The 22,199-nt window shown below is 44.0% G+C and overlaps 1 protein-coding gene across 2 annotated transcripts in view; it reads right to left on the minus strand.

Moving 5' to 3' along the window:
• WBP1L (WW domain binding protein 1 like) overlaps nt 1–21,686 on the minus strand; it is a 65,510-nt gene extending 43,824 nt beyond the window's left edge. Inside the window, exon 1 of one of the 2 annotated variants that reach the window (XM_040606242.1) lies at nt 21,584–21,686. In XM_040606242.1, the coding sequence (XP_040462176.1) occupies nt 21,584–21,670 (87 nt within the window). In that variant the 5' untranslated portion in view covers nt 21,671–21,686. Of the gene's footprint in view, nt 1–5,989; nt 6,137–21,583 lie in introns of those variants that run through there. The other variant, XM_040606241.1, reaches the window with a different exon arrangement.
• Between the last annotated feature and the right edge of the window lie 513 nt (nt 21,687–22,199).

The following is a 22,199-nucleotide window of genomic DNA, read 5'->3' on the forward strand; positions in this document are numbered from 1 at the left end:
TAGAAATACACTAAAAGTCAAAGATACATTTTGTATTGAAACACACAAATAATTCCACTTTGCGTCAGTGTATTAAAAACTAAGATTTTCACAATCTGTTCAACTGCATCATACCAAATATGCAGAGCTTGGCATCGTAACATCTACCCTACCAGAACCGTTCAGGCTCTTTGCAAGCCATGAGCCTTGCATCAATATCCTGGTGCTATGCCTGCAAAGGTAGGAACAAGCCCTAACGAGGCAAGCACATTTCTTACCTGGTTTCAAAGAGGCATCAGCTGAAAGCAGCCATCAAATTTCCTCTTGAAGTGAAGCATCCTCCAATATTTTATTAGGTTGTAAAAATTTCACAATGGTACATATGCCAAGGAGGCAGATAGAACCAAAATCACAATTAACAATTCTCATCAGAGGATAGACCCTATTTAACATTTTTAAATAAGTACTGCATATGCGCAGGTGCTCCATTTCATTGGAGAGTCTCCACACAAAGAAATCTCATGATCAATAGTCACACCTTTAATCTCCCTAATGAAAAATAATGCTCCCTTAAATAGCCACCAGCCCCTCTCCCTGCACACATAAGCAAACTCAGCCACAACTGTGACCAATCCTACAAAAAGGCTCTTGAGAAAAAGCATCTGTACGAACAGCTATCCTGCCTGGTGGATGTGACTCCTTTTGATGGCTTTGTTTTGAAGCTACCCATGTACTTCAGATGCCCTGCGCTCATTCAACCACCCTGAACATACCAGCCAAAAATCTTATGCCATCCACATGAAGACAGTCACGTTCTCCAGTTTGCATCCAAGAAGCGTGCAGTTTAGGGCTTGCCAAGAAAAGTTGCTTATCATAGTTAATTTTAACAATATCATGCATAGCACTAAAATAGCTTTGCAAAAGGAAAGAAACATATAATATAAATTACAAAGGCAGGTGATAAATCTTCCAAAGGCATCCAAAAAAGATCACAGTAAAGGGTCATCAGCCTAGTTTCACAAACATGCTTCTGATTAACCCTTTCGCAGCTTCAAAAAGATATGATCTCTGTTGTTGCTAAGCATGTCGGCCAGAGCTTGCCAAAGAAAGCATGAGCAAGCAGCTTCAAAGGCAGAATGACGTACCTATAACAGTAAACCCTAATCCTCGGTGTGGAAACCACGCAACTGAACTTAGTCATAGAAAATGGGATTAGAAATTCTAAAACAAAACAAGGGGTTGAAGGAATTCACATTCATCCCATAACCATGTCGAAAATATTGAGCAACGTTTAAATAACAACTGTTGTCAGGGCTGATAAAGAGGAGAGTAAAACTTAACAGCTTGCACAGGAAACTTTTACTGGATGGAGATTAGGAAGAGAGTATCCAGGTCAGCCTCAAATCTTACACACCAACCCTGGATGATGGCTTGGCAAAGAGCAGAGGTGCCAGAGAGCACACAGCCATCACCCCTAAAAATTCAAGTGCATGGACCCCTAGCAAAATGTTCCTGTGATGTGACCAGAGGAAACGTGGCATGGATGGAAGCAGACAGTGCTCTGACAGTGATTATTGCTCATGTGCCATGAGCAGGGGCAAGAGGGAGAGTGTCTGGGAAGTGGTTTGGGCATTATTCTTTCCACACAATGTTATGCAAACACATGTACACAAGAACATTGCAGCTGCTCAAGTAACCGTCTCCACTAGCATCATATAAAGCACATGGCAGAAATTCAGAGGTCAGGATTTCTGAGGCAGTTCTCCAAGGAGACAGTTACTGTGACTTTCTGAAGTTCCCCACTTTTCTTGCACTGTGACTTCCTGGACAACAGGATCACATATTCCAATGACCAGACCTACCTAACCCAAATTACATGTTTACACAGCCCACGTGAAATTCAGGTTTTGATGAATGTGTGTTTTCATTTTAGGACAAGAGCTGATTTTCTAACTCAAGACAACCTTTCAAAAATAAACCATGTCTGCAAGTAGGGTCAGGATCCCTAGAAATATCCTAAACCAACAATTAGTGTAAGTGAGCTTTCCTGGCATTCTCACTGCCAAAGAAGCTTCATTAGCAACTACGAAGTATTCAGCTCCTGATCACTTCAACAGATAAAATAAAGAGAACACAAAGACTTGCATCAGGAAAAGGGGGTGGCAGGAACAAGGAAGACAAGAAAGGAGAGAAAAGAATACCTTGAGAAAAAAAATGCAGACTGTCATGATCTAAGTGCTGATGAAATGTGCTCCTGATCGATATGGAAATGGAACGTGACCATAAGGTACAAGCCCACAGTCTGCTGACAGAGAGCATATTCTCCCTTTGATCATTGTCTGGTGTCAATGGAAACCCACTGGGGCTTGAAGAGATATCAAGTCCTGGAGAGATGAATATCTAACCTAGCACAAAGACCATGAATGGAAGAAGTAGTGAGTTTCCACCCCTCCTCCCCAGGCCCGGGACTATCACTTCCATTTAATGAAGTCTGAGTGGTCAGATTTCAGTGACCTCCCTCTGCTTTCTGCCCAGGCATCAGGCTCTTCTTTCCCTTAGAAAGGCCCCCATGCCTCCTTCTCACCAAAACAAAAAGGAAACAGGACAAGATAGATCGATCCTAGGTGCCACAGCTTACATGCAGTTTTTCATACCAAGCAGTACAGCACAGGGCTGTCCAAATTCAAGGGCAAGAGCAGAATGAATGCCTTATTATCTTTCATCTACCATTGATAATGCCGTGCAAGTCTTTTCTCCCTCCCAGCCTCACAGATTCCAGTAGAGCCCTGCAGAAGAGTGATCTTGCAGCAATGATAAACTGTACAATATTACCAGGTAGCTCCCAAACCAAAGCTTTTGACAGTTTTAGTGGAGAAGACTGGAAAGTGCTTCTCTTGAGTCTCTGCAGGGAAAAGCACAGACACTCAAGGATCACCCTGTAGAGCCCCTCTGAAACCTACAAAGGTAACCAGACTGGCTCATGGACACAACGAAACTATGCAAAGATTCACCTTCCACCAGCAGCAGGATCCTGATCAACTAGCAGAGTCTCTTCGCCATACTTGGACAAAAATTGAAAGGGAAGTTAGGGCATTTCATACTCTGCTCAATCTCTTGAAAGATGACAGCAAAAAGGGGTGTTTGGGGGTTTTTTATTTACTTGCTTAGAAGTTCGGGGAGTGGGGGGTGGGGTGGGTGTTAGAAACCTCTTAGCTTTCTTTCTGTATTTAGGCAGAGACTTTTTCAATTTTTCCACTGTTACGAAATAGAAGACAGAAGAAAACAAATCTACTTTGACTACACAGAAGTGCCAAACAGGGAAAAAAACCCCAAACACAAATGCTTGTATAAATACATGCATGTCCCTAAAAACAGATGCACCTCTCAAAGCATTGTTTAAAGTTTGCCCAAGTTAAGAGTCTAACTGACTCTCTGTACTTGCTGTTAAGAACAATTTTACTCAAAGTAAGAACCAGGATTCAAACCAAGTAAGAAATAATGAACTTTGTTTAAATTGGTTTGCAAGAAACTCAATTTGCAAATGCTACCCTTAGCCAGCTATTGAATATACAATTTGATAGAGCCCAGAAGGCACTGTGATGAGTGACTTAAGTGGAGGCACCCTCCACCCACCAACATTCTTGCTGAATGAATGTGAAATCTGCAAGAATTGCTTTTATTTATCTTACTAAAAGCATTTCTTGGAAGGGCTGGAAAAATTTATTTCAGATGGATTTTTCAGCTGAGAACTAAGTTGTATTTATTATAATTATGCACTCTCCAGTGTGGCCTGCCTTGCTGAGAAAGAACATTAAATTCAGCTGTGCACAAACTCACGGAAGTGACCTTTTGAATGAAAATGCAGCAGCAAGAGAGTTGTGGAGCATTCTCACTAAATAATAACCTACTGTCTGTGACTTGCAGATTAGTGCTCAGACCACTGTTTTCAGCTGCTACTTACATGGGCACAAGTCCACATGAGGTCAATCTGCTGAGAATAAAGTGTTTGCTGCAGACTACAATATGGGGCACTGTACTTGGGAAACTATTCCCAGTCTCCAGTCCAGCATGGTTTTATGAACTTTTATTAAAAGTCATGCAACAGCATAACCTTGCAAGGCATTTTAAAGAGGTCTTCTCTGCATGACAGCCACTATCTCATTTAAATAAGAGGATCAAAGGTGTTACTGACACAAACTGAACAAGCTCTCACTTTAACAAGAGCAGCAAATGCAAGGACGAACATCCACCATCCACACAGAAATACCCTGCTCCCTCTTTGCAGAAGGGCTTGAGGATTATCTGAAAGGCTTCTGCTGTATAGAAAGCCCAAAAGCTTGGGCATAGAGGCAGGTCAGCACTAAAGAACTAGGAAGTCAAACTAGAGCGATCATCACCTAAATGAAAGGTGCAATGTAAAATAGTAAGAGATGCAAGACATTGGAAATGGGGGATATCTTTTTAGTGTGTAAATATAGAACGTCCTCCTTAGACATATCAGATCATTTCGGTCTTTGGAGAAAGGCTGGGTTTTACAAGAAGTATCCCATCCTGTAAAGAACTTAAAACAGATGTCTAAGCCTTCCCAGCAGCTGGGTTGCTGGGTAGTCAAATTGCCCGCTGCCAAAGAAAGCAAGGCAAGCTTGCATGCTGACATCCACATCTCAGGGGCAATTAGAAGCCAATCACTCTGCCTGCCCAGCCCAACACTGTCCTGCAATGGATGGGACCTGCTGGCAACCTGCTCCGGCCTCCTCTGTCCTTCACTCCCCAAAAGTATGCATGGCAGACCTTTGTGGTTCATGGCCATCCAAAGATTTTGGTATGCAGTTCAAAGATCTAGAAGAGAGACTACCCTGTTCCAAGCATCTGAACATTTTTCAAGCAAAAATGAAGCTATTAAAACAGTTTGCACTGCCAGTTTGTGTTCTGTACTCCCTTTTCATATTCTGTGTTTGCATTTCGACAAGCTCACTCTCATCTCACAGGTCTGTTCCCAAATCTGCATCTCTGTGTGGTGTTGCCTCCAAAGGGGAATACAATACGAGAAACTAATCTTCTTGACTTCACTACAGAACCAATTAACTAAGAGTTGCAAAGAAGGAAAAGCTTTTGCTTGGACTATTTGTTCCTATGCAATAAGCACTGCATATGCAATTTGTGAAGTGCACAAAAGCTTGATCCTCATGTGTCTTCATATGTTGATTATTTACAGTAATGCTTTCCAGACAAATAGAAGAACAGTCTCCACTCAAGTACAAAAGAAGCCAAGAACAATAAAACTGTATCTCAACAATTAGGTAAAGTTTGACCATAGTACTTGAGGGCATTGAAAACCTTTGGACCAAAACTGTGCAGAAGAAAACGAGGAGTTTCTTGGTTAACAATTAGTAATTTAGACTGAAGACTCTCATCCAGAGCTCCAGTTGAAGAGGGAAATTACACAGTATTTATACACCTGGTACCACACAATCTCCCAGTATTTTGATACAACCCCCCCAGTGTTTGTAGTATATTCACTATTTTAATGTCCCCATTTTAGATGAGAAAGGTGAAATTACCTTCTTAATATCATGTGGTAAGCCAGGATGAGAACTGAAGAGTTCTCACAAAAAGTACTTGTGTGTCAAAGGAAGGACTCTGGAGTACACTGTGACTTCTAAAAATAATTACTTTTTATATTTATAAATACACCCTCAAAAAACACCCACCAACAACTAAATCCAAAGAATTTTCTTTGAAAATTCTTTTTTTTTTTCCCCCATGATTCACCTTTGCACTAATTCTTTGGGTTAAGTAAACTATCAAGACACTTCACCCTGAAGAGCCCTCACCACTGCAGAATATGCAAGATGCCCACTGTCAGGACCAGGAAAAAGCCAACAAACACAGAAGCAATGTAAGACCTGTAAATGAACAAGTTAATGGGTTGAACCAGATAAGAGCAGTGTTTTTAAAGCCTATTTCTTTAATTAAAAAGACATTAGTTAAAAGCATGAACAAGTTTTACCTTGCACCCTGTCCTGAAGGAAAGTGCCTTCAGAAGAACTGTTGGCAGGCAGTGCCTGTGCGAGAGAAGAGCTAGTGATAAAAACAGCTCTCGTAGCAAGGACACAAATAAACAAAATCTAGGGTCATTCATTTGAGAGTCTGTCCCAACTCGTAAAATGCCACTAGAACTTAAGGTTTCCAGATTTGTAATATTAACTTTTTCCTGTATTAATAGTGTGGTAAATGGCTACATCAACAGCAGCAGCTCAGGCAGCCTTCAGATTACACTCGTGCAAAGCACACTTTCACGGACGCAAATACGCCCTCCATTTGCCTGGTTCAAGATGCAAGTGGCACAGCACCCAGTTGGGCCACTGTGAACGTCTCGTCTAGTGCCATTTTCCTCCCCTACAGATGTCTATGTTCTCAAGCCATGCTTACATACATAAATTTAGTCCTGTTTTATTAGGACACTTAATATACTTAATTCCTTGGTAGCTCTTCTAAAATCATTTAGAGTACAATCACAGCAAGAAGAGTTTTGTTTACGCACTGCTAGATAGTATGACACAGACAAGAAATTGTCACTGCCGCTCTTTCTGTTCCCCAAAGTTTATATCCTCAGTGAAAAGCTGTGTAAGAAGAAAAAAAAAAAGAAGAAAAAAAAAAAAGATTGGTCTGGGCTTTGTTCACATGAGGAATTCAGCAAGCCCTTACATTTCATATCAGCCTGAAGTTACATGCCAGCAAAGGTGAAACAGGGCAACAATAGATTTGTCTGGTGCCCTAATCTGAAGTTTTCCTGGCACAATGCTTCTCAATAAATACATAGCATACTGAAAATAAAGGAGGACTGCTTCTTCAGCTAGTCCATCTAGAGAAAGCAGACTACAGGTTTCAGAATGGAAAACAGTACTACGAAAAGCAAAATCACTCCAGATTTCCTGAATTCATCTTTTAATGCCAGAACGATCCTCAGACTTTGCAGTCAAGGGACAGGCCTAAAAGCACAAAATAGGTCCAAGGAAAAGAAGACTCCTGACTCTTGTTTCCACACCCTAACTGCTCTCTGGTAGTTTAGTATGATCACGTACCCTGGGAAATACAGAGATACAAGGACAGAGCAAAAAAGCAAGAAACTCAATAAAACAATAAGCCACAAACACAAGAGCAATATTTAAGCAAAAATTTCCTAGTAAAATGGATGGAAAAAAGGAGCAAAACAATGAGACAAAGAGAAAACAATGCAGCTAGAAGAAGGAGAGGAAAATAAATTAAGAGCTCTTATTTTTGACACTGCAATTTAAGACAAGCTTTGTTGGAGTCCAAGTGCTAAGTGTCAGTAAATGGAGACAATCAGCAATGACAGATGTCTGCAAGCCTGTTTTATCTAAGCTTCACATCACAGGAGACTGGAGAGTCAAATACAAGCTGTTTGTGAAGTTTGCTTCTTCTAAATAGACAGAAGTCAAAATGACAAACTAATTTGAAGACAACACAATACAGGCATGACCCTCCTCCTCCTCCTCTTCAGCATTCACTGTTTGAAAAGCAGTCTGCAAATGAACAAATGCAAAAACCAGTAAGGAAAGGAAGAATTCATCACACAAGAGACCTAGATGTCAATCATGACTTTCACATGCATTCAGGTAGCTGCATTAAATGCTTTCCAAGCATAGAGCAAAAGGTCTTTCAGATCATATTTGAAGAAAAGTGTTTCCTCCCTCCAAGAAGGGTTGGGGGGAAAGCACTTTAGGTTAATTTTTCCGATACAATTACACAGGACATACAGGATGAAGTCAGCTCAGTGTCATGGCCTTGGAAGATACACTGATTTCTTAAAAGGTTTCGTCCAGTCTTTACAACACCCCTGTACCAGGCCCACCAGCTCTTCCAAGCTCTTCCCCCACCTCCTGGCTCAGACTGACCCCAGGCACTGTTTAACCCTTTGATTCCACACCAGTCACTCCCAATTCTTGTTCTGATCAGCAGAGAGCTCTAAAAGGTGCTTTTGCAGCAGGTTGTTAGCTCTGTGGGACCAATTTTCTGCTTACAACCAGTGGGGTGGCTGTCACGGGATATTTTTTGCAACATAATGGCCCGATCTTCTCGTGGAAGCAGAAGACATACAGCTCCTGTGGCTTCTTCCTGTTGGCCACTATCCACCACTGGGGATTTAAAGAGGATCCCACATACAGAAAGATGTTTAAAAAAAAACAAACTAAACCAAACACAGAATCATAGAATCATTTAGACTGGAAAAGACCTTTAAGACATCCAAGTCCAACCGTTAACCCAGGACTGCCAAGTCCATCACTAAGCCATGTCCCTAATCGCTGCATCTACATTTTTTTAAAACACCTCCAGGTATGGCGATTCCACTGCCTCCCTGGGCAGCCTGTTCCAGTGCTTGACCACCTTTTCCATGAAGAAATTTTTCCTGATATCTAATCTAAACCTCCCCTGGCATAACTTGAAGCTGCTTCCCCTTGTCCTGTCACTTGTTGTCTGGGAGAAGAGACCGACCCCCACCCGCCTGCAACCCCCTGTCAGGGAGCTGTAGAGAGCAACAAGGTCCCCCCTGAGCCTCCCTCCTGGCCAGGCTGAACAGCCCCAGTTCCCTCAGCCGCTCCTCATCAGACTTGTGCTCCAGCCCCTTCGCCCGTCTCTGGACACACTCCAGCACCTCTGTGTCCCTCTGGCAGTGAGGGGCCCAAAGCTGAACACGGTGTTCCAGGTGCGGCCTCACCAGTGCCCAGTACAGGGGGACGGGCACTGCCCTGGTCCTGCTGGCCACACTGTCTCTGATACAGGCCAGGATGCTGTTGGCCTTCTTGGCCACCTGGGCACACTGCCAGCTCATGTTTAGCTGGCTGATATAGTATTAACAAATAAAGAGCTTATTACAAAGAGTCAGGAATACAAAGCTTGGCAACAGTGAGTATTTCTGCATATTTTGTACTCTCCGTATCAAGCTTCTGGTGCAGCTGCCACAATTAGACTATTGTTTGACTGACATCATTATCCCAGCCTGTCTTGATTATGAGCTCCAGTTCCATATCAAGTAAAAAAAAAAATAAAAAATCTCTTGTGGTCAACAGATCAACCTGCTGGTCATATCTGTGTGCTAGGACACAGGAGAAAAGAGCTAATTGGTCCTGTTCACTGAAAAACCTCTGTGCCATCTGCTGGCATACCATTAACGTCCGAGGTTTCCTTCCCGCTTCCAACAGGCAAAGCTTAACACCTTTTACAAAGGGAAAGCTCAAGAGGGGTGGTGAGATTCCTGCCAAAACACACCCTTCGTAACTGTTTCTTCAGCTTATCTGCCTTTTCCTCTTCAATCTGCTGTTCAGCCAGCAGGAGACAGAAAAGAAAAATAAAAGCAGTTCTGTAACCACTGGAGCTCTGTAAAGCTGACCTCCCATCAATTTGTTCCACAAGGCTGACTGACTTTCCAGGCTAGTAAACTGTGAGCTCTGACTGAAACTTTTCTTGAAGCTAGGGCATGTATCAACTCCGTCAATCACGGACTCACAAATTTCCCAGTGCTTAATAAGCTTGCAACTGTAGCTTCTCATTCCCTGATGCTTCCCTGTTTGTTGAGGTGTTTGGGTTTTTTTTGTTTTGGGCGTTTGTTTATGTTTTTGCTTTGTTTTTTTAAGATCTCTGTGCCTATCTGTTTTCAGGAATTCTGTTGAAATCTTATGCATCTTTGATGCCTCTTCCTATCAAATTTAGTTCAAGTCGGCCAGTGGCTTCAAAATTAATTAATGGGGAGAGAGACACTGACAACTGCAAAAAGCTCACCTCCTTCTGTGAGCTATCTTCTTTGCATTAACAAAATCCACTTTCCTGCCCACTCCAGGACTTTTGGCAAATCAGTATCTTGACAAGCTCCTCAGCCTCAAATAGAGCCAAGATACATTTAGTTTTTGTTTTGATCATGATCCTTCCCATATCTCAAGAAGAAAAAACAACACAACAACCAAACCCACAAGAACTCCCCTGGACCTCTGCTCTTGAGTTGCCTCTGAAATTTCTGTTGCTGCCTTGTGCACACAAGAACCAGAGATGAAATAAAAACACATCACCACTAGAAGTAACAAACTTCCACCTTATAGTAATGCAATAGATTAAAGAGGAAAGAAGAACGGAGAATCCTTTGCTTTACTGATAGATATTTCCTTTCTTGAGGTAAACTCTTTCCTCTGCTAGTCCTAAGGACCACACTCAGGATCCTGAGGTCTTGAATGACCATGAAAAAAGGAAAGGTCCTTGTTCTCCCTTCTTCCTTAAACTCAGCACCCTACAGCTTGTCAGTTCTGGTAGCTGCTTGCCATACCCACTTACACCCCTGGAACTCATTATCAGCAAGAGGCCACCAGCATTTTAAATGGCAAAAGCTCTGTCCCCTAATGCACTGGGGATTCCTCCCATGCTCAGGCTGTCACTTGCTAGCAAGCCACAGTCACTGTCAGTGGTTGGATTTGTTTTACAACATGCTGGTGTAAAAGTCCTTGGGAAGGAGGAAGAGTCAGGAAACTGCATCTAAACCTCCTATACAACCCAGCTCTCGCATCCTTTTTTCTCTTATCAGTTTGGACCAACCTCAGGTGATGCTGGGCAGATGGATACTGGCTCAGTGGAGGAGACCAGCAAGCCAGTAGGACCAGAAGCTGCCTCCACACAAAATAAAGTCTCTCCTTTCTATTTGCAGATGTTGTTCAGGACACAGCATGCCAGGGAGCACTGGCCACACTGTCATTAAATGGTTTGGTCTGCTCTATCAGTCTGCCATCATCACCTTGATACAAGAATTACTTGATTTAAAGAAAACAAGAAATAATTGGAAAGACACAGGATGTTAACCAACCCTTACAAATAGTTAACAAGACATGGCCTTGGCAGAAGAAACAGACACCATAAATATTCAAAGTAAGAAACAACATAGCAAACTCAAGGAGAACCAAATGGTTAATGAGACCAAACAGAAAATTACTTGAACTGTGTGAACAATCCTAATTAGCATACTAAAAGATCCACCCTCGAGCTAAGAAAGCCCCCTCCCCAAAAAACGTGCAAAGAATACTGTAACTTCAAATGGCAAAGAGGTTGGTAAGAACCAATGAGAATTAATTGTGGCTATTTGTAATTGTAAACAGTTGTTCAAAGTGTGTAAAATTTTTTAGCATGTGTAAAGAGCTGTGCTAGCTTTGTGGATTTACCACCTAGCCCCCATATCTGTGCAGACATGCAATAAACAAATACCCAGCCCTTGCACAGTGGGTAAAGAACCCAGATTTGGGGTAACAGTTTTGGGGACTCCGACAGGACAGCTGTAAGACCTTGCTTGTCATCTCTGACAGCAGACCAGACTGGACAGAGCTCCAGCACACATTGAACACTTGATCAGGGACTCCTCTGGATTCTCTCCAAAGTTGGGGTGACAAGCGACTCAAAGATGCAATGCCCAAACGGAGGTATTTGCGCAGGTAAAAAAAAAAGGGGGGGGGGGGGGGGGGGGGGGCGGGAATTCCTGGATTGGTGGGTATCCCATTTAGAATTTACTCTCACAAGAGATTAATATTTCTCACATTTAGACACCAGTCACAGGGACCTTAACTGACCAAAGGGGTCAGAGCCCAGTGCGTATTGGGGTAAGCTGTAGAGGGGCCACAGCCAACAGTATTTGGTTTTGGTTAGGATAGGGTCAGGCCAATCCATGATTCCTCCCTGTAGCCCTTTGGCCAAGGCCAGAAAGAGAGCTATGGGGATTTTTAGGAATGGCAGGATGGTGCAGAATGTGGATACCAAATGTTGGACTAAAGGCTAAGCCTTTATACGAAGCCATAAAAGGTCCCAGAGAACTGTTAGAAAGGACTCCAGAATGTCGGAAAGGCTTTGATGAAATAAAGTTGATGGAAGCCCCAGCCTTGGGCTCACCTAACATGAAAAGCCTTTTCAGCTACATGTACACAGAAGACAGCAGGTGGCATTGGGAGTGTTAATTCAGCTGCTTGGTGACTGGAAGTGGCCAGTCACTTTCCTAAACAATTAGACAAAGTAAGTAAAGGCCGGCCTGCTTGTCTATGAGATGTAGCTGCCACAGCATTGTTAATTGAAGAAGCCTGAAAATTAACTTTAGGACAACCAATAACTGTCCTAGTGCCTCATGCAGTAACAGACATTCTAGAACTGGAAGGACATCATTGGATCTCTCCTAGCTGACTAATGAGATACCAAGCAGTGTTGCTGGAACAAGACAACACCAATCTTAAAACAGTAAGCTCCCTGAACCCTGCCATCCTACTGCCCCTGCCAGAACAAGAACCTCTACAACACAATTGTTCAAGTATTATCGAGCAAATTTTTGCTTGTAGACCAGACTTGAAAGATGGACCACTAAAGAGCCTGGACATGGAATTATTCACACATGGGAGCAGCTTTGTATATAATGGAGTAAGACAAGCAGGATATGCGGTGGTGACTCAAATTGAAAATATTGAGGCTAACCCGTTACCTCCTAATACCATCAGCCGAAAAGGCAGAGATGATTGCTTTAACCCGAGCATTAGAAATTGGAAAAGGAAAAAGGATTAATGTGTATACAGATTCTAAGTATGTGTTTGGAGTTATTCAGGTTCATAGAGCAGTTTGGAAAGAGAGGAATTACTGCTGGGAAACACTGGCAAATAGATTCTCCTGAGTTACTGAGGTGCAATCAGTGTAAGCATCTGCTTGTTTCAGTAGGCACCTTTTCAGGGTGGCCAGAAGCCTTCCCTTGCCATACAATCCAGTGAGACAGGTTGTTAAGATAAGTAAACTAGAGGTTCTTTACCTTTGAACTTGCCAGTGCATTACTTTCAACCAGGAGATCTGGTTTACTGCAGAAATTGGAAAGATGAACCACTAAAAGAAAAGTAGAAAGGATCATATACTGTTTTACTGACTGCTTACACAGGAGTGAAATTTGAAGGAATCGACTCCTGGGTACATTATACCCGAGTGAAGAAGGCACCTATGACAAAACAGTGGACCACTGAACAAACCGGAGACTGTAAACTAAAAATTTCTGAAGTTTAATGACCTGTATATGGGATTCTGGAAAACCATATATTGAACTAGATTGTACTTGAGGATTAATTTTGTATTGTTGCATGCTCGTTATAAGAGCTGTAGTAGTGATAAGAGTGCATCCAGAGAAATACTAATTTCCTTGTAAACAAGAAATGGTACTATAAATTGCTATCAAAGCTTTGCTCAGTTATAGTGATAGGACAATGCACGAACCCTGAGAGGCAGCCATGAAAGGTTCCTTGGGAGGACAAAAAAATATATGAATAGTGAACAGAACCAGTTGCTGGGTCTATACACACTTCATGGGGAGAATTATGGACAAATATATCCTTTAATATAAATGAAAGAATAGAAGAACAGAAAGTAACTGCCCTTGATCTCCCACAAAATTATTGCACTTCTATCCGCAGACGCAGTCCCCAAAAAGGAACAGGTAAATTAAGACTGCAAAACAGGTTATCCACCTTCCAGTGGGAAATATAAAAAATGTAATAAAACAATTGATGTTTTGACACCAATTCTTAAAACCCGAGTCTCATGTTAGCCAGTCCCAGAAGGAAAAGCTTGGTATTGGATCTGGGTGATGAAAGCAAGAAAGTCTGTACCTATAAATTGGTCAGGAACTTGTACTTTAGGAGCCATATCGACATGAAATGATTAAGGGAATTATTAACAAAATTTAATGTATTGTTAGTAGTTTTACTTTAAGACAATTAGAACAAATTAATTGTTAATGGTTAAATCAAGTTACAAGCATTTTTGAATGCCCTACTAAGCACTTGGTTAAGCACCAGCAAGTTCTTTGTTTAAAGGAGGAAAGTACCACCAGATGAATGAACTGACTGGAAGTTTACCACCAGAAGCACTAACTAGGGGAAAGGTAATTCTGGCAGGGAGATCACTACCATCTGCCCATTGACCACCAACTCACCCCCACTCACCCCCAGACCTAAAAAGAAGTTGAGACTGAGCATGCAGACTAATTAGCATAAGAAGCAAGAGAACTGTTTGAGGAATAGGAAGCTGAGTATTAAGTAATGAAAGAATTGTTACTCGTAAATCATGAAAGTTTATGTCTCTGCTTGCTGAAATGTGTAAAAGTTTTGACAATCAGCAAGCAAGGCATTTGTGAGTGACCACCTAGCTCCCTACTTTGCGCAAACTAGAATGAAGGAATAGAAATACCTCCACGTGGTGACCTGGCACTGCGCACCAGGTAACAAATCCACCTAGGGACAATATTACTGAATGTAACTATAGTTGAAGAATTGACACCAGGATTATAGTGTCATTGTGATCCTATATGAAAAGACACATGGGAAGTAATCCTTTGATTGAAAGGCCGACAGCCTTTCATTCAATTCCTAGATGGTTTATACTGTGGTTAAGAGTAAGTAAGCTTGAAAAAGCTATAATAAATATATCAGCAATAGTAGAGAAAATAAGAAATGAGATCAGAAAGTATAACAATTAGCAGACATTACTATTCAAAACAGAATAGCTTTAGACATGCTGTTAGCATCTAAGGGTGTGTGTGTGCGTGTACAGTCTTATTTTCTAGTTCCTGTATTTACATTGACCAAAGCAGCAGAATATCTACAGATCTTAATGACATTTGATTTTGTATGTGACATGTAATGACATTAATCTTAATGACATGTAAATTTTTACATGAGATACAAAATGATGACAGTTCTATTGGCTTTGCTGAAATGTGGAAATGGCTGACCTCTTGGGTACCAGATTTTAAGTTCACAGATAAAGAAGGTGATATGCATTGTGATTGCAGGAGTTCTAATATTTGTGAGTATATATGTATTAATTCAGCGTACATGGAGATGTTGTTCGATCTTGGGTGAGCCAACTAATGTAACGATGAGACTAATATGAGGGAAAAAAAATATTCTTCCCTTATACAGTCTCAGAGGGGGATTTGATGCGAGAATTACTTGATTTAAAGAAAACAAGAAATAATTGAAAAGACACAGGATGTTAATCAACCCTTACAAATAGTTAACAAGACATGGCCTTGGGAGAAGGAACAGACACCATAAATACTCAAGGTAAGAAGTAACATGGTAATCTCAAGGAGAACCAAAAGGTTAATGAGACCAAACAGAAAATTACTTGAACTATGTGTGAACTCTCCTAATTAGCATACTAAAAGATCCACCCTCGAGCAAAGAAAGCCCCCTCCCCATAGTCTAGTACCTTTAAAAGGTGAAGAGGCTTGTAAGAACCAATAAGAATTGTGACTGAAGTAATTGCAAACAATTGTTCAAAGAGTATAAAATCTCAGCTATTGTCAAGAGGTGCACTAGCTTTGTGAATTTACTACCTAGCCCCCATGTCTGTGCAGAAAACAAATACCAATAAACAAATATCCAGCTCTCAGTGTGGATAGGCTCTTACACGCTGGGTGAAGAACCCAGATTTGGATAACAACCTCACTTCGCACCCAGCAAGGACTCTCATGCAAAGTGCTCCATTACAGTTTCACAAGGCATTGCAGAGACTACAGCAGTTACCTAAAAATAATACTGGGGGCAGTGATCCCACTGATAATCACATCATTAAGAAAAATCAAGTTCTTCCTTGTCCAAGCAGATAAACAGCAGGTCTCTGCAGCACCTTGAGCCTTCCTTTGCAGTCAAACACTACCTGAGAAATCAGGAAGAAACATCATTTGTGACTGCCACACCAACACACTTCTTGACACAGGTAAGGTATGGGCATGTAAATCCTGCTTGGCAAGACTGTTCTCTCCAGCCAGCTATTACTTCAGGCGTGTTTGTTATGTGCACTGTTCGCAGGCTCAGCCACGCAGGCAATCTTGCCTGTCACAGCTCTGCTGCCACAGCACCCAGGTGTTGGCATCTTCTTAACTGTGGGTTTTCTAATCACACAAGACAGCAGGGGGAAGGAGGAACGAGATTTCCCCATCAGCATCTCTCTATGAAGTCATCCAGGAGTCCCATCCCACACTCCGTGCTTGCTTTCTTCCGACTTGGAAGCACAGACCAAAACCTGGCCCAATCAGGTTGTCCTGCAATGTGCAGTGAGTATCTCTGCCCTGCCATGACTCATGGCCCTTCTGAGATTGTCACCGGCCCTGCCTCAGAGACTGCTTTTGAGATGCCTCTGACATGTCTGAGTCCTTTCCCCCATATTGCAAAAACAACAGCCCAACCCTGGCAGGAACAGCTTGCCCAGTCATCTTGGATTCATGAACCCCTTGAAACAAATGCAAGACAGGAGTGTGTACAGCCATAGAGTCACTAGTTAAATGCATTAATAAGCTGAGCAGATTCCTATGCAGCTAACCGGAAAGGGCAAACTCTTACCCACCCTGTAAAACAGGGCAGTTTAGATTTGAGGAACATCCCCAAACCCAGTACCAAGCATGCATGTTGTCAGGAGACAGAACAAAAGGCCACATGTAGCTCAGTTACTAAAACTGCATGACATGCCAGACAAGGAGACGTTTACATATGCAGAGCCACGACCAAAGGGCACAGCACAGACAACACTGGATGGAGAAGCAGACCATAAGATCACTAGCCTTTGTGCCACCACAAGCTAATGTCTGTTCAATCCTGCGAGTCCTCCCAGTATGACTTAAAGGGAAAAAAGGGCAAAAAGAAAAAGGTGGGTTGTTTGCATTTACTAAATATACTGCCCATTACCTTGGAGGATGTCCCTGTGTTTTCAGCTTACAAAGAAACATAAACTGCTCCCTACATTAATGCCTTTCTAATACCACAGAAAGACAAAGATGAACTTCAGCATAACATCGGGTTAATACAGGCTGACAGAGCCATATAAAAGCACAGTTTGCATTTTTGTCAGCAGAAAAGCAACCGCTGTAGATGCTATGGTGAGCAGCACTTCTAGGAATCAAAGTGAAGGGTCGATGGGTGTTTTAGCCAGGGTTGAGTAACTGCTGTTGAAATGTGGCCAGACATTGAGCACATTCATCCCTCTGCCTCACTGGAAGGGCCAGTAGTGGTATCACCACTTTGGGCAGGATCCCTGCTGCCCAGCAGCAGTCACCCAGAAGCACTGCACCCAGCGGAGCCACTGCTGGTGCTGTCAGTACTGGATGCTGCTGCTAGCCAGATGAGGCTGACCTGGCCTGACCCTGCCTGGCTCTTGAGGCTGAGAGGATGGAAAAATCCCCAACCATATCGAAACAACTCTGGCAGATGAACCTTTCCAAGTTCCCCTTGCAGCATAGCACTACTCCACAAGAGCTACCCAATTTTATTCTTAAGGTAGTGTTATATATTTGTTAATTAATATGTGGAGGGTGCCAGGGAAATTCTCAGAAAGGCAATGACAGGCCCCAGTCGGAGTTGCTTCAACCATCCTGAAGAAAACTGCCACACTCTCCCCAGGATCTATCAGACACTTTCAGACCAGGCTTTCCATTTGCTGCAGAGATGCAAGGAGAAATTCTTACAGCATTTTGTGTAATTGTGAGGGTAACTCACAAACAAAATTTCAATCAGCTGGAAAGTGTGCCATACAGATGAGGCGCCAGAGTTCACAGTGGTTTAATCATCACGGTACGAGCAGTACTTAATCCAATCCGCAGTTATTTAGAGGTTCCTGTTCTGAGCAAGTACAGGACGTACTTTGATCTCTGCTGCCTCCTGCCAAAACTGTGGAAATTAGCAAGCCAAAAACCAAGAGTCACAGACAAAGATGTCATGGAAGACAGAATATATCCTATGGTTATACAAGCAGCTCTCCTTCTGAAGACCCTGATGCATTTTGGAAGACACAGAAGTGCAGTTCCAACTAATTACCTTTACCTTAATCAAAAAAGCTGTCTTAAATTTACAGATGTGGAGACGAGCCTCTCTTACGTGGGGATAATTGAAACTTTGCTGTTCAGTTCACAAACTACCTGATGAAGTGATGCTCTGAAAGGGCCCAAGTGCAGCCAAACTCTTAGATGAAGTGTAGTAACTCCATATTGGTGCAATCAGAGCTGTGGTCACAGCAAGAGCACAGCCTTGGACAGAAATTCTGCGTTATGGGGGTGTTAGCCACAGCGACAGTCACGCTGAGTTCTTCCTTAAAGCAAGGATCCATCCTCTTTGTCACATACGATGAATCATCCCTCAAGTCACAGTACTTCAAGAAAACTCTTTAATTTGGGATGAAATCGGTCTTTAAGAAGAGCCTGCTTCTGTCAGATTTTGGCTCAAAACCACATTATTAGAGAAAGACAGATTCCACAGACTTGTCACATAGTTAACATTCACTTAAATCTCTTGTTTTTAAAGAAAACAACAGTTGAGAAAACTATGTGATAATTAAGTTGTAGGCGTGGGAAGCAGACAGATAGTTAAGGCAGTCAACCTTTACTCTGCCCTGTAGAGACAAACTACAATAGAAAACTTATTCTGTTCAAACTTCTTCATTACAAATTCGATCACATTCATTTCAAAATATATTAATTTCTTATTTCCCCACTTCCTTCTCCCTCAAACCAAGAGGGGAGTGCCCAGCTAAGCTGTGCAGTTAAGGCTATATCGATGGTCGCAACTGAACATGGCTAGATTTCTTCTTCCTGTGACATCTATCCTAACTTTATTACACAATTGCAATTATTTCTGCCCATAATCTACTGACAAATGCTTCAACTCCAGTTAACAAGAGTTTTGCGCTCTGATTACAAGTGAAACGGCAATGAATAGTCATGGAGACAGTTAAATAACTTGGATTCAGGACGGTAATGTGCTAATTATCTTCACTCTCCTCCACCCACCACCCTAAACAAGCCTTAGTTAAAAGAAAGGTCTTTGAAGATCTTAGGCAGCCCGGACTTATTTTAACCTGAAAAATCAGACCCTCCTGTGGAGTACAGCATGTTCTCGGGAATGTTTGTTCAGTGCGGCTAGGCAGTACAGCTCCACCTCCTGAATTATTTAGAGGACACATTTCCTGCAGCACCTCCCAGCTTTAGACCACCAGGTCTGTGGGACTGTTTTTACAGGCAAGGAGGCATGGACCCTGAAAAACAAGCTCCCCCAGACAGCAGAAGCAAGCAGGGCATGGCAAATGTCTGCAAGATAGATGGAAGTAGGCAGCGGTCACAAGAGGCAGCAAGGGCAGCAACAATCTGAGAGAACAAGAGGCAAATGCTGTCAAGAGTTTCAGCTAGAAACACTGGAACCCTTGGTATGGAGATCTTCCTATTCCAGCTCCTCTCTACAAGCTCCCAGGAAAACAGGCTCCAAGGTGCACACACGCCAAAGCAGGCAAAGTTTTGTCACATACTGGTGTTCAAGATCCTACATAACCACTGTCATTTTTGAGTGGGTAGCTGTCAATCTCCAGTATGCAGTGAGATAATACCAGCCTTTTGACAGACAGAGTCTACATTTAAGATCTAAAAAAAACCTGCAAGGGTTTTATATAGACAAACTATGAAAAGAAAATGAGTAAAAGATGCATCTGTATCTAAGTGCTCTAAAGAAAATATAGGCCGCCAAAGCTCTTCTCTCCCACTCTCATGTATTATACCACTCAAGACTTACTATTTTAGGATTATTTCTGGTGCACTGACTGGAGAGGATATCCACAAGTCATGTATGCAACTATTCCACAGGCAACCTACCTGTATGGTTGCTTCCACACTCCTCCTTTTTCCTTTCCTCCTTTTCTACTTCCTATTCCTTTCTTCTACCAGCTCTTTGACAAATGTATAAGCTGTATGATGCAGGGAGCATCTTCCACAGTCTTCAAAGCAGGTATGGTATTTTTATTAGCATGTATACGGTTGAAGACTTTCACAGCTACTGTACAGATAATCCTACTAGCTGACCACTGCTCACAGCTGGAATACTGCAACAACCGGAGACCAAAACAAACCTGAGATGTGCTCATATACGCTTAGTTCATGTATGGCAGCTCACAGACGAAACAGAGCAACAACTAGCACTTCTATCTATTAAAGGCATTTAAGACAACATGGAAAAAATACTGTTCAATGCAATCCTGCACTTGGCTCCCCAGGGCAATAATGGCCAAACCATAGCCTTGGTGCAGCTGAAGGAGATTTGGGATGGCACTACCAACAGGGAATTACACAGCTATTAAAGTAGATCTGGCGTGCTCAGCACCCTGAAAAGAAGAAGGAAATTTAAAAGGAGGGTAACATCTGTAGCCATAGACAAACTCCTCACCTCCTCCTCCTGCAGAAGCATTGCGAAGTATTTCAATGAACCCCTTCCAGAAGGGACACTCCCCATCTGCACCACCATGACATCAAGCACCATGCAACCCACAGTCTGTGACCTACACTCACAGATCAGCATCTCACTGGCTCAGACCTTCAACAAATGCAAGCTACAATCTGTAACTTAAAAGTAATACACCACATCAAATCAGAAGTCACCATATTCCATCTGTGTCCTGCAGAGGATGAAAAAAAGACATCTTGACTCTGCGACAGTAAGATCCAGGTCGTGCATAGGTTGCTTGGCCTAGTATAGTCCTCTCCGAGTGGTGCTCAGAGATCAACGTGCTCCCACATATCAGGGTGGGAGAGGTTTACAGGCATCTACACTGGGGGAGCCAAGAACATCACTGGAGAGCTGAACGGTACACGTTGCAGCATAGGCAGGAAAGAATAAAGAGATGAAGAATAAAGAATCAACTTCACTAAAACCCTTTCCAGGCACGAAGAAAGTAGTAAGCAAGTGGTCACAGCCTACACAGACAAGGCCTGGTCCTCCTCATCCCAGTTGAAACACACCCCCTCTTCCTTCCATCTATGCAGAGGCTTGCGTGGAACCTCCCCACCACAGCTCCTGCAGGGGAAGACTGGCTCACCTGGCTTGTGCAGCACCACACAAGTCTCACTTACTGCTGACCCAGGCCCTTTGGCTACCTACCCCACGGCCACCCCTCAGCTCATCCCAAACCTCCTCCAGCCCCGTCCCCTCACAGGCCACATTCTCCCCTGTTGCCACCACCGAAAGACACACACACCTCCACCCGCAGGCCCCTGCGCACCTGCCAGCTCCAGCCTTCTGCCCTCACCATAACCACCTTCTCCATAACCTCCACTCCACCACCATTAAACACCATTCCTCCATGCCCTGCAGCCACCCTGCCATACAAAGCACCTCCAAGAGGCACTGCCACCCAACCCCTACACCTCTCCATCCCCACGACACACAAGCACCCCCAGACTGAGGGTCTCTGCATCTACTCCAGCTTTGCTTAAGTCAAGGGGGGGTCCCCAACCCTTAAGCGGGCCCCTAAAAGCCTCCTCCCTCAGCCCCAAGAGCCCCAGACACCCCACGCACGCTCCCACCCCTACCAGCCCAGCCTGACTCCCTACCCCAAAGACCACCTCCCTCAGCCCGGAGGGCGCAGCCCCCCCGCTCACACCGCTGCCCCCCCCCCAGGCCTGCGCGCCCCCCCACAGCCGGCCCCCACCACAGGGACACGGCCCCCCAGCACGGCGCGGCCCCAGACCCCCCCCAGGCGGGCCCCCCAGGGCAGCCCCTACCTGGGCAGGCTCCACGCTGGCAGGCAGCCCCTCGGGCAGGGCCTGGAACAGCAGCAAGGCCATAGCGGCGCGGAGCCTCCTCGCCATCCCCCCCCCACCCCCCGCTCCCCGCCTCCCCAGCCCGACTGCGGCCCGGGACGGGAGCCGAGGGGGCACCCCGCGCCCCGACCCGCCCCAGCCGGCCGCCTATTGGGCAGGCGGCGCACCGCTTGGTTTGTCATTGGCTTAGCGTGCTGTCGCTTAGGGCAGAACCGGGAGGGGCGGGGTCTGCGAGCAGGGAGCTGCCATCTTGAGTGTGGCGCACCGGGCAGGGAGCCTGGGGTGGGACACGGGCCGCCACATTGTGAGTGGCGGAACTGGCCAGAGAGGGGTGTGAGGGGCTGCACCCCCAGTGCAATGCACCCCCTGTGACAGAGCCGTGCACTGCAAAACCAGGGTTCACAAATACCCTCTGACCTGCTACGGCCTCCCTGACACCCCAATGGCAGCCAGGCTCTCACCCACCATTCGCCTGGTCACATCTGGTCACCATGGTCCCCACTCAGCCCCCTCCCCAGTGCACCCACATACCCAGCCCTGGGGCACACCGGAGAGCTGGGCATGGAGAGGGTGGTGA

The sequence above is a fragment of the Falco naumanni genome, chromosome 9 (assembly GCF_017639655.2).
Source record: "Falco naumanni isolate bFalNau1 chromosome 9, bFalNau1.pat, whole genome shotgun sequence".
Lineage (NCBI taxonomy): Eukaryota > Metazoa > Chordata > Aves > Falconiformes > Falconidae > Falco > Falco naumanni.